The sequence below is a fragment of the Rhinolophus sinicus genome, chromosome 16, assembly GCF_057876585.1.
Source record: "Rhinolophus sinicus isolate RSI-liver-muscle chromosome 16, RSI-T2T, whole genome shotgun sequence".
Classification (NCBI taxonomy): domain Eukaryota; kingdom Metazoa; phylum Chordata; class Mammalia; order Chiroptera; family Rhinolophidae; genus Rhinolophus; species Rhinolophus sinicus.
The window spans coordinates 134,885,468-134,900,077 of record NC_142516.1 but is presented as its reverse complement, the minus strand read 5'-3'; the positions used below and the strand labels follow the sequence as shown (position 1 = coordinate 134,900,077).

General features: G+C 36.0%; 1 protein-coding gene across 3 annotated transcripts in view; it reads left to right on the top strand.

Annotated features, from left to right (window-relative positions):
* KAT6A (lysine acetyltransferase 6A) overlaps window positions 1-14,610 on the top strand; it is a 94,444-nt gene that overhangs the window by 61,109 nt on the left and 18,725 nt on the right. For all 3 annotated transcript variants that reach the window (XM_019742058.3, XM_074329599.2, XM_074329598.2), the window contains 2 exons: window positions 1,680-1,798; window positions 11,586-11,701. In XM_019742058.3, coding sequence (XP_019597617.3) covers window positions 1,680-1,798; window positions 11,586-11,701 — 235 coding nt within the window. The remainder of the gene's footprint in view (window positions 1-1,679; window positions 1,799-11,585; window positions 11,702-14,610) is intronic.

Below are 14,610 nucleotides of genomic sequence, written 5' to 3'. Positions count from 1 at the left end.
AACCTAACCCTATGAGGGAAAAGTAGAAAGAGCACTGGGAAAAGTAGAAGACTTGAGAATAGGCTTTTTGGATCCTAAGACTCTTTTGTCTCATATACTATGAGAAAACTGCTTACCTTTGATTTCCTTCCCCTGAATGTCCCATTTGTGATTGTATTCACTGCTTCCTCATTCTTATATAAATGGTTGATTGGGCTAGTGCAGGAGAGAAAATTCTTGTCATTGCCAGGTCCCCCCTTTTAATGCTATATTGATCGACTTTTCACCAGAGTGGCAATTAACCAATTACTCTTTCAGCATTTAAGTACTCTTCGTGTTTTTATCAGCCATGTAGACTGTAGATAAGCACCAGTCTGAGCATGTTTATCTAAGAAAACGTGCAAGCCATTTAGGTTGGACTTAGAAGGAAAGAATCTCATAAAGCAGATCCTAATGAAAAGCATTGTTGAATTAACCATTTCACTGGAGATAGATTATTAGAAGAATCTACTGGAAAGTTATAGAAATAGAAATTATTAGAGCAAATGTGTAAAGTATAGGGAGAACCAGTATTGAGCTTTAGGCGTTGGTGTGAGCTTTTGCTTTAATTGACTCTGTCATTTTCTTCTATGAATTTTGGAGTTTAAGAAACAATCTGCACCATCTGATAACAGTTCTACTGAATCCTGTACTAAATCTGTGCCTGCATCCATATCATGCACTAGGGGGCATTAAAATCACATAGTACCTTTAGATTATATATATATTTTTTTTTCAGTTTGGAAATATTATGAACAGTGAGTCCTTGTCCTTTTTGTTATATTAAATGAATAACAGACAGTCTATACATGCAGTTGATATGAAAAGAACTATCTCATTAATTGGTCTTTTCAGCCACACTCATACAAAGAGGAAATGAGTCTAACAGCAGTGTCATCTTCAAATGCAAAGGATAATGATCTACGTAATCCCCCAATATTCTTTTCACTAATTTCTTTGTCCATTTGAGGAAGATGCATCATTTAGTGGATTGATTGTTATAATTTCTCATAATTACCCAGAGGATTATCATCTGTGATCCTCAGGTTTGTGGAGTTTGTACTTTAAAAGGGCACTCACAATGTGAAGGGAGTTGGTACTTCTTGACCTCAGTTACGATAGCTATTTTGAAGGTTATCTTTTTGCTGAGATAAGAATGTATTGGCCTTATGACGATTGCAGGATCATAGAGAATTTTAGAAGGAGCAAATTTTCCCTGTTTTCTCAGGTGATGAAAATTATGTTTTACTGTAACGTAAACTTCCATACTACCAAAGAAGGAAAAAACAATATTTGAATGTTATGTTAAATTTATACTAAAAGTTTTATATTCATACTATTTCAAAATAAATTTCATAGTCCTTAGACTTTTTTCCTGTCTGCTTTTGTATGTATTGTAGTATATTAAAATATGATCTCTTAGTGAAGATTAAATTTGGTTATGTAGTATTTTTAAGAAACTCTAAGACAATTCAGTGTTTTCATTATAAGGCAGATATAGTATGTACATATTCTTTATTGATTAGTATCTTTCTAGGAGTCCTCTTTGTTATATAAATAATATTGCCTTCAAACTGAAATAAAGATTTCTGAAAATTTTTTTCTAGTTATTAAACTAATGTGTATTATTAATAATGTGTGAACCCTTTCTTTATGTGCAGACAATCAGGATGGCTGGGATGGCAAACAAGAAAGTGAGGAACGGCTTTTTGAGAGCCAGGAAATCATGACTGAGAAAGATATGGAGTTATTTCGTGATATCCAAGAACAAGCACTGCAGGTAAAATTGGATATTCACATTGGATAGTCAAACAATTTATTCATGGATGAGAAACAGGATTAAATATATTGTGGATAAAGCAGTAACAGCAATTTATCCATTTGATTTGTGAATATTCTGCCATGTTTCTTTGTAAAATTGTTTTCCTTCTGTAAGTTAGGACTTGGGTCTTTATTTTAATTGTAGTGGATAACCATTGAATGATTTTTTTAGCAGGGAAATAGTAAGATCAGATTTGCATTAAAAATTGTTTTTTTCTTAGTCACTGTATGAAGAATAGATTGGAATTAGGTAAGAATGGAAACAGGGAAACCAATTTTGAGGCGTTTCTAATGATCCAGATGAAAGAAGATGGCGACTTAGACTAGAGAGGTGGCAGTGGAAAAGGGAGAGAGGTAGCTGGATTTAGAATACGTTGTAGAGATGGAATCACCAGAACTTAGTGATAGATTTGATGTGTAACTTGAAGGAACAAGAAGTCGTCAAGGCTGACTCCAGGGACTCCGACTTCAGTGTAAGAGAGAGAGTGCGTTGAAGCCAGTGGGAAAGTTCCTGTTGATTAGATTAGAGGATGTTTTAAATAATAAAAGCATTCATAAAGATAAAGCACAAAGTCATTGTTTTAGAGCCTCGATATGGCTTAGTAGAAGCTGCTTCAAAAATTTTGCAGGGAGATTTTATTACAGGGGTTTAGGCAATCTTATAGTTGGACCATTAAGAGATGAATGATAAAGGAGTTAATATTGGAATCCATCCATTCAGCAACCCACCACTTACTGAATGCCTACTTTGTTCTAGAAATTGTGCTAGGTGTAGGGGCTATATGAATAAGACATAGTTTATATTCTCATAGAGTTTACAATTTAGTAGGAAACATACTCTAAAAAGCAAATCCAATATTTGTGCATAGTGATTATCTTGAGTAACTTCACATGGTATATTATCTAATTCAAGAATTATTGAAATGTTTAGCAAGATTTGTATCCAAAAGAGTCATCCATGAGTTGGTTTTGATTTTTTTTTTTATTATAAATTTTATTGGGGAATATTGGGGAACAGTGTGTTTCTCCAGGGCCCATCAGTTCCAACTCGTTGTCCTTCAATCTAGTTGTGGAGGGCGCAGCTCAGCTCCAAGTCCAGTCGTCATTTTCAATCTTAGTTGCAGGGAGTGCAGCCCACCATCCCATGCGGGACTTGAACTGGCAACCTTGTTGTTAAGAGCTCACGTCTGACCACCTGAGCCATCTGGCCACCCTTGATTTTTTTTTTTTTTTTTTTTTTTTTTTAAATTTTATTAGAAGTAAGGCTATAGTTTGCCTGGTTCCTTATATAGCTAATGACGTTCCCTAGCTAATGATGTTCATCATTAGCTACATAAGGAACACTCCATAAATAAAGAGCCACCTCTGAAAAGAAAAATAAAGGCATAAAAATTAGTAGTATAGGCTTCTATTCTGGAATTGTATTTCAACAGTGATCTTATGAGCTTGGAGGAAATGTTTTTTCTTAAAAGGTCCATTGCCAGAAAGAAGCGTTTGTATTCATCTCATTCCACTAGAGCATAACAGCCTTTTTGAAATATATAGAATGATTTTTATATAAAATATTACCAAATTTGCATGTTAGATTTCCATACTTATTTTAATGTTTTTTAGTTTTGAAGGATTTGCTTGTTAGAGTATTTGGGGTATTAAAATAATTTCCTTTTTTGCATAAAGAACTGAACAGTTATTTGAAATGAAGTAAGTTAGGTTCAACAACTCTCTTAACCCTCTGAGGTAAGGATTATTATCTTCATTTTACATATGAAGAAACTGAGACCTAGTTGTGTGACTTCCCTAAAGTTACATAGTTAGTAATGGCAGAGATGGAGTTAGAACTCAGGCCTATGTGATTTCAAATCCTATGCCCTTAATCACAATAACATCCTTCATTACCCCGTAAGAACTGTTATGGAGGCCTCAAAATCATAGGGCATGAACTGAATGTAAGTAGGGGAAAGTACATGGGAAGCTAAACAGCAAACAGTGGCATAGAATACCAATTTATGTATTCTGTTGCTGTTTCAAATGATATAGACTGTTCCACATGTTCACAACATACTAAGATTAGTAAGAATTGGTGTGATCTGAGATGATCATAGAAAGAGCAGGCTTAAAGGATGATTAGGATTTAGGTAAATGGGGAGAAAGAAGGCTTACCAGGTAGAATAAACATTAATTTAAGCTTTGAGGAATAAACTACTATAAATACAAGAGACATTGAGATTATTGGTTCATCAGATCAACAAATAGTTGAGGGCCTACTTTGTGCAAGTCACACTGTGGAGATGATGTAAAAAACACAATAGCTGCCCGTAAAGGTGCTCTAATACAAGCAGCCCTTGCTTTGCATGACACTGTGTTAATAGAAACGTGATATATCAGAATCGTGTTAATGCTTTTATTCATTTCTGTGGTGACCGAGATTTGATCTTATTTCTGGTGTAAGTTTCAGTTAACATGGCAACATGCAAAGTGGGGACGACCTATAGTTTAGTTTGAGAGTTAAAGCAGAGTTGACCATTTGTTAGGCAACAGTAAGAAATATGTTTACTGACTTAGTATAGGGCTGGATATTGCAGGGCTTTGAACACTAGTAAGAGGACGTTAGTCTTGGTGTGCCAGGATTTAAGGTATCCCCATGACTGCTTTTTTTGTTGTTCTTGGAGTGATTTCTTCTTGGTACTAGTGAAATTAGCAATGGGGAGTAGGGGACTGTTTTAGTGTCTTAAGCATTTACCCATAATTATAAGTCACATATTAAAGACTATTTAGAGGTATTTTGAGTTCATCCATTTAACAATTCAGCATAATTTTATTGAGAATTTATTAAGACAGTGGTTAAGATCCTAGGTACTAGGAACAGCCTATTCAAATCCTATCTCTGCTGAGTCACCTTGGTCCGCCAAGTTATTTAGGTTTGTTGAAAGGCTTAAATGAGTTGATATTTGCAAAGCACTTAGTGTGTCAGTCATGTAGTGAACATTGGATAAATGTGAGCTTCTACTAGCTATCTTACTGGCAGGTGATGGAAATACACAGATAAATAGAAAATGTGTCTCTGCCCGCCAGTTGTGGAGACATTTATAAACAAAACATTAAAGACATGTGATTAGTAATAGGTACTCTTTTACAGTCGGCATTATATATCAATTTGTTGCTTTAATACAACCTTGTTATTACTTGCTCCCATTTTACAGATGAAGAAATTAAAGCTTTAGAAGGATTATCTTACCTAGAGTTATATAGTTATTAAGTATTTGAACCTCATAGTTAATTAGATCTCACTCCAGATCTTTAGCTACCAATTGCTAGTGTGTAATATGATGCTGCCTTAGAGATGTGCGTAAAATGCAGTGAGAATGAACAGGAAGTTACTGTCTAGGGTGTTAGAGAGGTTTTCATAGAGGAGGCGGTATTTGAGCAGGGTCATGTGTAAGAATTGACTATTGAAGAATAAGAGCAAGGCATTTCAAATAGAACAGTTTGGGTGTAAGAAAGCTTACTGAACCTTGGAGCTGGATGTAGTTCATTTGCCTGGAATTCAAGGAAGAGATGAGGTTGAAAACAAAAGTATGGACCAGATCACAAGTATCCTGTGGTACATGTTACAAAGTCTGTACTTTATTTTTCAGTTATACAGGAGCTTTTTAAAGTATTTAAGTAGCTCTTGAAGAGCGACTGAGGAGTTTTTTAAAAAAAGAGGGTGACATGATCGTATTTGCATTTAGAAACTCAGCTCTGGTGCCACAGTGAAGAACAGCCTGAAGAATACCTGACCAAGGACATCCGTCAGTCCAGTGATTATAGAACGAGACGTGACTAGGGCCTAAGGGAAGGCATATGGGGCCGGGAGGCAGAGACTTGGAGAAAGAGTCAGAGTAAAATGGAAAAGACACAGTGTTGGGTTGGGAGTTAGGGTTGAAGGAGCAGGTGGAACCAGATAGGTCGCCCAGTGTTCTGCTTTGAGTACATGATGGAAGAGGAGCTTTTTTGGGATGAAGGAAGAGACCATGCTTCCATAAATTGGGGACTTGTGTAAAATCCGAAATGGAGAACTTTTATAGACTGTTGTACATGGAGATCAGGAGGGCTTTGGGCAGGATCTTTGCCAGGTTGTCAGCACATAGGTGACAAATGAAACTACATAGGTAATAGCTGAAGTTAACATAGGTAATATTCATTTAACAATAAATATTACTGAGTACTGGTTACCATGTGCCAGGCACTAGAGATGCAAGAGTGAACAAAACGGATTTTTAAAAAAAATCCTTATTCTCCGGAGCTTACAGTTTACTTGGGGTGTAAATGGGTTAAAGTATGCCATGTGGTAGTGTTATGGAGAGCAGGGAAGGGAGAGAGAAAATTCAGAGGGAAAGGATAGATTTGTATAGTTTTAAGTTACTGGGTTAGGCACTGTCTGACATTTAGTAGAAACATAAGGAGGTGAGGGAGTGAACCATGTGGATGTGAAGGGAATAGCATTCCAGGCAGGGGAGCAGAAATGCAAAGGCCTGAATTGGGATTTGTGCTTAACATGGTCAAGGAAATGTAAGGAGGCCAGTGTGGTTAGAGCTAAGAATAGAAATTAAGTGATGAGGGCAGAAAGGTAATGGGGATGCCAGATTTCGTAGGACTATGGCTTTTACTCTGAGTGATATAGGAGCCCTTGGAGGATTTTGAGCAGAAAAGCGTCATAATCCAACATAGGTTTTAAACAGGGTTGCCCTGGCTTCTGTACAGATTGAGGGGAGGAAGTACAAAAACAGGGAGAATTTAGGAGGCTGTTATCGTTATCCAAGTAAGAGATAACGGTGGTTCGGATTATAGTAGTAGTGGTGAAATTGGAATTCTTATTTATGTTTTGGAGGTAGACCCATTGGGATATGTGTTGGATTGGATGGTTATGAAAACAAGGAGTCAAGGATGACTGACGCAGAGCACAGGTGGAGGAGGGAGCCACCATTTACTGAGATGGAGGAGGATAGAGGAGGCCAGGGTTGGGGAGAAGATCAGGATTTGGATTTTGGACTGTTAAACTTGACATTCCTTTAAGACATTCAAGAGAGGAAATATCAAGTAGATAATAGGACATACGTGTCTGGAATTCAAAAAACAGGCAAGTCTGTACTGAAAATTTAAATTTAGGACTTGTCAGCAAGTTGGTGGTATTTAAAGGAATGAGACTAGAAAGAGAAGACAAGAGCTTTGAGGAGTCCTGGGATAATTAAACATCAACTCCCATTTCTTGCTCTCTCAGTCCCTGGCAACCACCATTCTGCATTCTGTCTCTATGAATTTAACTACTCTAGGTAGATCTCATGTAAGTGGAATCATACAGTATTTGTTCTTTTGTGTCTGGCTTGTTTTACTTAGCATAATGTCTTCAGGGTTCATCTATGTTGTAGCATGTGTCAGAATTCCCGTCCTTTTTAAGGCTAAATAATATTCTACTGTATGTATTTACCACATCTTGTTTACCCATTCATCTGTCAGTGGACACTTGGGCTGTTTCCACCTTCTGGCTATTGGACAAATACCTGTTTGGGTTCCTGCTTTCAATTATTTTATATATCCAGAAGTGAAATTGCTGGTTCATATGGTAATTCTGTGTTTAATTTTTTGAGGGACTGCTATACTGTTTTCCACAGTGGCTGCACCATTTTACATTTCCACCAGCAATGCACAAAGGTTCCAGTTTTTTCACATCTTTGCCAACACTTGTTGTTTTCTGTTTTTTATTTTGTTCTGTTTCTTGATAGTAGCTATCGTAATGAGTGTGAAGTGGTATCTCATTGTAGTAGTCTGCATTTGCATTTCCCTAATGACGAGTGATATTGAGCATCTTTTCATGTGCTTATTGGTCATTTGTGTATCTTCTTTGGAGAATGAAAAAAAAATATAACTCATTTTACAGCAAGATCTCACTTAACTAAATCCAGTTGTTGACAAAACAACTGAACTGACTTGAGACTCTACATATTCTTTATTTATTAAATGTGAATATTCATATGGTTTGTTAAAGAAATATTAATGATGTCTGATTATGGAATGTTGTGCCAAATCCTACAGGAGTTGTTGATTTAAGATACATATTTGTAGTGTAATGCCTTTCTAACATCAGAAAAATCCAGGGTTCTAAAACACATTCTGTCCCATCCAAGAGTTGGGGAGAAGAGTCTGTGGACTTGTAGGTTCATTTCTTTGGAAAACCAAGTTCCAGTTCAAAGAAAATTAGCACAAACTTTGGAATTCAGAACATTAATTAGTGGAGGGCTACCCACATTTTCTATCTCACCTCTCCCCATTTTGTCCTTTTCTGTCTTTATGCTTCATTCTTAATGTACCGGTCCTGGAGTGTATTGCCTCCTAACCTTTCCAAGCCTTCTGTCCCCGCGCCCCCTTCCCCATGTATAAAGTGGGACTGTTGTTTCCTACTTTGAGGACCAGATTGTAGGGATTAAATGAGATACAGTACAAGGCTGGACCAGTGGGTGCTCCACCAATGCCGAGTCTCTTTATTCCTTAAGTTCATGCTCTCTCCATTTTGGAGCATGTAAATTGTTCTTACATGTCTCTTTCATCATGGAACTTTTAATCCCAAATGAATGGAATTATTTTTTAATAAAATAGTCTGTCTATGGGAAAGGTTCAAATACCCAGAAAGACACCACTTCTCCCCACATTTCGCATTCTCATACTGATAATAAGGGTGCAGTCCTACCCTCCACTCCCACCTCAAAATGTCATCCCCCATAGGGAATGGAAAAGGAAGGTTTGAGGGAACCGTCCAAGGGAGGGCAGAGGGAGAGGAGCAGGGCTGTATGTACATCGGTTGTGGTTTTCACATTTGTACCAGATCTGGGCTTGGGGCTCTGCAACAGTGGCTTCTGCATATTGGGAATTGGAATTGGGTAAGTCATTTAACGGAAGACTAATGCTGAGCTCATAAATTCCTGGTGGTAAAAGTTCTATGATCTAGAATAGGCATATTTAAAGTTATCTTTTGGTTTAGCCCAATTACTAGTGTGTTTAGTGCCCTCCCCCAACTTTCTTAGATTAAAAAATCCATTTATATGTGATCTTTTAAAGATTCTGGCATATTCAAATTAGAAGGAGGGTACAAAGTGGCAGAACTTGCATTAATAGTTTTAAAAAATATTTTGTGCTCTTGATTATATCAAATATCTGCTGCCTTGGAAAGTTGCATGTTTAATGCAAGAGTATTTTGGCTGAAACTTAAAAATAAAATGGCCTAGCAAAGGCGACTTTGGAATTCAGGTTGACAATTTGACTTTGGCAAGGACGGGGTTAATGAGTGGCTTAGCTGTAGCCTTTGCTTCCTCACTGTGTAGAGCCTTTGTTAACTCCTAAACCTTAGTAAACTGGCAACACACTGGCTCAGGAGGCTTTCACAAGGGAGTTGGAGGTGGTGGAGGAGAGAGGTGGGTGTGAGCGTGTGTGCCAGAGTGCACAAAGGTGAGGGTGGGTGAGGCAGTGGGGAGATCGCCCGCGAGTCGTTTTCCGCAGCCTCTCTTAGTTGCGGTGATGTGCAAACAACTCTACTGGAACTGGGTATCCAGTTTCACGTCGGGCATCCACCTGGAAGAGCGATGGACCACTGATGGGAGGGCTGTCAAACTACAGGCAGTGCCACCGCAGGTGCATGTTTTCAGCTTTTGTGCTTCCTGTTTGATCTTTGGCTCAGGAAATTAGAGTTGGTTTCTGATATTATTTTGATATTTTCTATACTATTGTTCGTGTTATTTTGAACTGTGAAGATAGGTTAAAATATGCTACTTTATGAATTAGAATACTTGATTATGGAATGTAGTCTACAGAACAGTGTTTTTAAAATCTTCTACAAAGCTCTATTTTGGTTTTGAGAAATGAAAAAAAAATCTTATTTTAACCCTCTCTTGTATAATTCCTTATGATTTTTATATTTGGGAGAGCCCCATAGTCCTTGGTGTCATTACACAATTTATCCAACTATTAGTTGTTTGTCTTTTGTTTCGAGGTTTCTAAGAGGTTGAGGTTTCACCTGGCTATGTTCCAGTATGAAACCTGAGATAAGTCCCTTGGCTTTTTATAAAAGGAAATGGTTAGAAAGACCAGGGATAGTGCTCAGATGAGTTGTGGTGAAGAAGCTTCTTCCTTAAATGAGTTTCTATAAAAAAGGTGAATAAAAAATCTCTGATATTTTTAGTTTTGTAGAAGAGGTGCGTGTGCGCGCATTTGTGTGTGTGTGTGTGTGTGTGTGTGTGTGTGTGTGTGTGTGTGTCTGCGGCTTTAATGAGGGACTTTTAATCTTTCAGTGCTTTTTAAGGCATAAAGTTGGATAATTTTGGTAGTTATTTTGATGAAGACTTACTACTACTTGGGTTTGATTAGGCTAAAATTCTAGCTCTGTCGTTTTCTTAAATCAGTTAAATTTTTATAGAGTATCCATGATAAATATACATATATATATATTATATACATAATATGCACACATTTATGTGTATGTATATATAACTGTGTTCCTCTATTGGGTGCAGAGCAAATCAAATTGCTCTTCAATTTAGGTTTTAAAACCTGATCCTTGTAGTGCTTAGCAACGGCTTATATTGGAATTGCTGGTGTGGAAGTCATATAGGCTTTGCAAGTTACTCTTTTTTAGATAATGTAGTTATTCAGATTATTGCAGGGATGAGGGCATAGAGATTGTTTTCATTATAAACAAGGAATAACAGTATGTATATGGCAGTATTTTTTTTCTTTGGTCAAATCTGTGAACAGCTACTAATGAAGGGAATTTTAGGGGCAATATAGAAGGAATTGAAGACTTTTAATATCTGTTTTGCCATATTCTTTTTATATTGTTCTTATATATCTGCTTTCCCCAACCAGAAAATCCTTCTTTTCTGTATGTGCTCTCATGTTCAGTAGGGCAGTTGTCAGTTGAGCCAAGTGTGCAACACTCCTCCTCCCACTTGTTAAAAATTATTCTTTATCTTACATTCCCAAATACCTGCAGTTTCTCTTTAGTAATTAAGTCATTAAGGGCATGAGTTTAGTTGAGGAAAATATTTGCAGTATTATTAAATATGGACTACCCACTGACACAAAGTATATTTGGTTCTAAGAGATTTATTAGCATTTTTGTTCTTCATTTGGGTATAATACAGCTTATTTCAAAACTGTTAGCTTGTTTCTGGCTTTTCTTTGTTCTCTTGTGGAATCCTGAGATGACATTTAGATTCAGATTGTTTTGTTTCTTTTGTTATCTAAGTATACTTAATTTAGCTAACTTTTTAAAAGTTTATTGGGGTAACAATTGTTAGTAAAGTTACATAGATTTCAGGTGTACAATTCTGTATTACATCATCTCTATATCGCATTGTGTGTTCCCCACCCAGAGTCAGTTCTCTTTCCATCACTATATATTGGATCCCCTTTACTCTCATCAACCACTCCCCTCCCCCCTTAGTGGTTACTCTGGTAACCTCTGAACTATTGTCTGTGTCTATGAGTTTTTGTTACATCATTTGTCTTGTTCTTTTGTTGTTTTCAGTTTTATATACCACATATCAGTGATATCACATGGTTCTCTACTTTTTCTGTCTGACCTACTTTGCTTAGCATTCTAATCTCAAAATCCATCCATGTTATTGCAAATTATACTATTTCATCTTTTCTTATGGCAGAATAGTATTCCATTGTGAATTTAGCTAACTTTTGTAATGTATTTTTTACCTACACAGAAAGTTGGAGTGACTGGTCCCCCTGATCCACAAGTTCGCTGTCCCTCTGTCATTGAGTTTGGGAAGTATGAAATTCACACCTGGTACTCTTCCCCATATCCTCAAGAATACTCAAGGTATGTTTTGAGAGACCCTCTACCTTCTGTTTTTAAATTCATAGAACTCCAACACTAGAAGGGGTCTTAGCGATGTTTTAGTCCGTTTCGTCTTTTTACATTTGAGGAAACTAGTGGCTTGTAAATGTTCATGATAGCAGCATTCTTAAAATTCCAGTTGGCTTTAGATTTTTTTTTTTCTGTAACCTATTCAAAAGCTGATATTTAAAATGTGAAAACCAACAAACACATGGTCAGAATGAAAAGGGAATGATTTTTTTCTTTAAGACAAATTTGCCATCATACATCACACTAAGAATTGAGAGAGAGATTCTTATATTTACCTATAAATAAATACAAAGTTTCATTGAGTAGCCATTTATCTAAATTTGTTTAATTAGGAAACTTAATGAAAGGTTTGTTTTCCCAGGAATAATTGGACAAATGGTATAAAATTACATACAAATAACCTGGGTTTCCAGATATAAAAATTGATCACTCATCAGCTTTTGGGATTGAGGCAGTGTGCTTAGTGAAGCCAAATTGGTTTCATGACTTGACCTAACATTTATAAGCTGTATAACTTAGAAGTTACCCAACAACTCTGTACCTCAGTTTCTTCATTTATAAAATGGGGATAATAGTCATAGTACTGACCTCATATGGTTTGTTGAAAACATTACATGGGTTAAAACATGTAAATCACTTAGGAAATGGTAAGTGCTCATAATGTCAGTTTTTATTAGAGTTTAAATTAAAAGAGTTGAAAAATGAGATTTGGTCAAAAAAATGAACGCTGGTTTATCAGTTGAAGTATAGTAGTCACATTAAAGCTCTCTTTAAACTTCTGCCACAGTTTGCCATTTAGCGGGTACTGTAAGGAAGAGTAAGTGACGGTGCTCTGGGGGTTAAACACATGTTCATGGTACTCATCTGGTAGTACTGCTTGTCCACAATACTAGCAAAAACAATTATAGCATTAATTCATTTAGTGCTTCACAGTATACTGAGTGCTTTAACATGGTTTATTTCCAGAAAGTTGGGAATAGGCCAGTATATTTGTTAAAAAAAACTAAAACTCAGGATTTTTTCACTTTTTCTTTTCATATAAATTAATAACTTGCTTGCCTGGTTTCCAAGTCTAGCAGAAGTAGAAAAATAGGAGTGAGAATATTATTACAGACATAGACTTCAGTGACAAAGAAGAGAAAGCAAAACTCTAAGAAACTAACACAAGCTCATGAAACAGCAGTTGAGAGCCATGTATAATAGGGTCCATTAGCCCTAAACTCTGTGGTAGGTGTTTGAAGCAGCATTCTATTTATATCATGGAATAACAATCTGAGTTTATTAAAAGATTATATTTATATGCTTTATATTTATAAAATAACATGTTAGAAGAGGTCAGGAAGTTCCTCAACTACCTATAGAACTCAGATATTCAAAGAAGTTTACTCTTCAGGAGTTCTGGATAGCCAAGATAATATGTGACCAAGAGGAAATATGCCAAGGAGTTAATTTCTTCGTCAAATTTAAAATATTACTTTTTTTTTTTTAGTGAGCTCATTGCAAGCTATGCATATTACAAGAGTGCTCAACGTAGAAAAGAAAGTTTTTTCAGTGTATGTATCAACTGTTCCAAGGATTGTAGTACAGATAGATTGAAATCACAGGCACCCTGTCTCTTCTGTGCAGGGAGAGGAGATGAAATCAATTGACTCAAATGGAAATAGTCAGCCTCAGCACTTACTTTTCAAGAGAATGATAAGAATGGAACCATAAAGCTCTTGTCTTTAAGCTATTCAAAGGCTTCATTAAAAATGTTGCATTTTGTTCTGATGATTGTCACTGGAACCCGATTTCTTAATCAAGTTTGAGGGAATTGGTTATCAGTGAAGGAAAAAACATTGCTAGCAAAAAAATTTAAAAATATAATAGGAATCATAATAGAAAGCAGCAATAGGATGGCAGCTATAAAACTCATCAACTTTAAGTACAATTTTAGATGTTTTCTATACATTTTCTTATCCATTGTGGAGGTTTCCCTGAATTTTTCATCAGAAAATAATTCTATAATTTAATAAGTTCTTTAATAATTGCGACTTTTTTTCTGTCTGTGTATTCATAATTCTTAGTTACATAAAAAAACTACACATATCTATTTAAATGAGTTTTGGCTTGTTTTACTTCTGAGTTCTTTTAAATTTGTGTTCAGTAAAACGTTTAGAGATCTTGTGTTTTCCAAATAATCTATATCCTTACTTTATTAATGACTGTTTATTCTGTGTTAAATTACTTCTCAACTATTTTTTTATTATAAAAGATTTTAAACACTTTTTTAAAAATTCCAATTGCCAAAGCATGTAAAAACAGGACAATTGGAGCAAACAAAGAAAGGAAAGATCACAAGAGGAAAAATCTTTTGGGAAGTGGGATTATGCATTTTCTCACATAGTATCAGATATTTAGATGTGCATTATATTACTGTATTAAGTAGTCTTGCATACCTCACTTAAAAAAAAAAAGAACAATGAAACAATAGTACTACTTTATTTGGAACAGTATGGTTAAGTCTCAGACATTGAAGAGTATAAACCAGAGTTTTAACCCTAAATTTCTCCAACAGGACCATGTGATGCTGTTGCACATGGCAGACAGGTTCTTAGAGAGCCCTACTCTGCCGTTAAAAACATGACGAGATGGGCTGAAGGCAAGACTAACTGTGACCATCCTCAGCTGTGTAGAGTTTAGCTTCATAATAACCTCCTTGCTATGAGATCATATTGAGATCCTAACACTGCAGATTCCCATATAATTGAGTAGCTTAGGAAGTTTCCTCAACCGTTTGATCCTGTTCCTGACTTGATTTGATGCACAGATTATGTATAGCCCCAATTACTGAAAAACAAAATCCTTCAAGTTTTTGGATG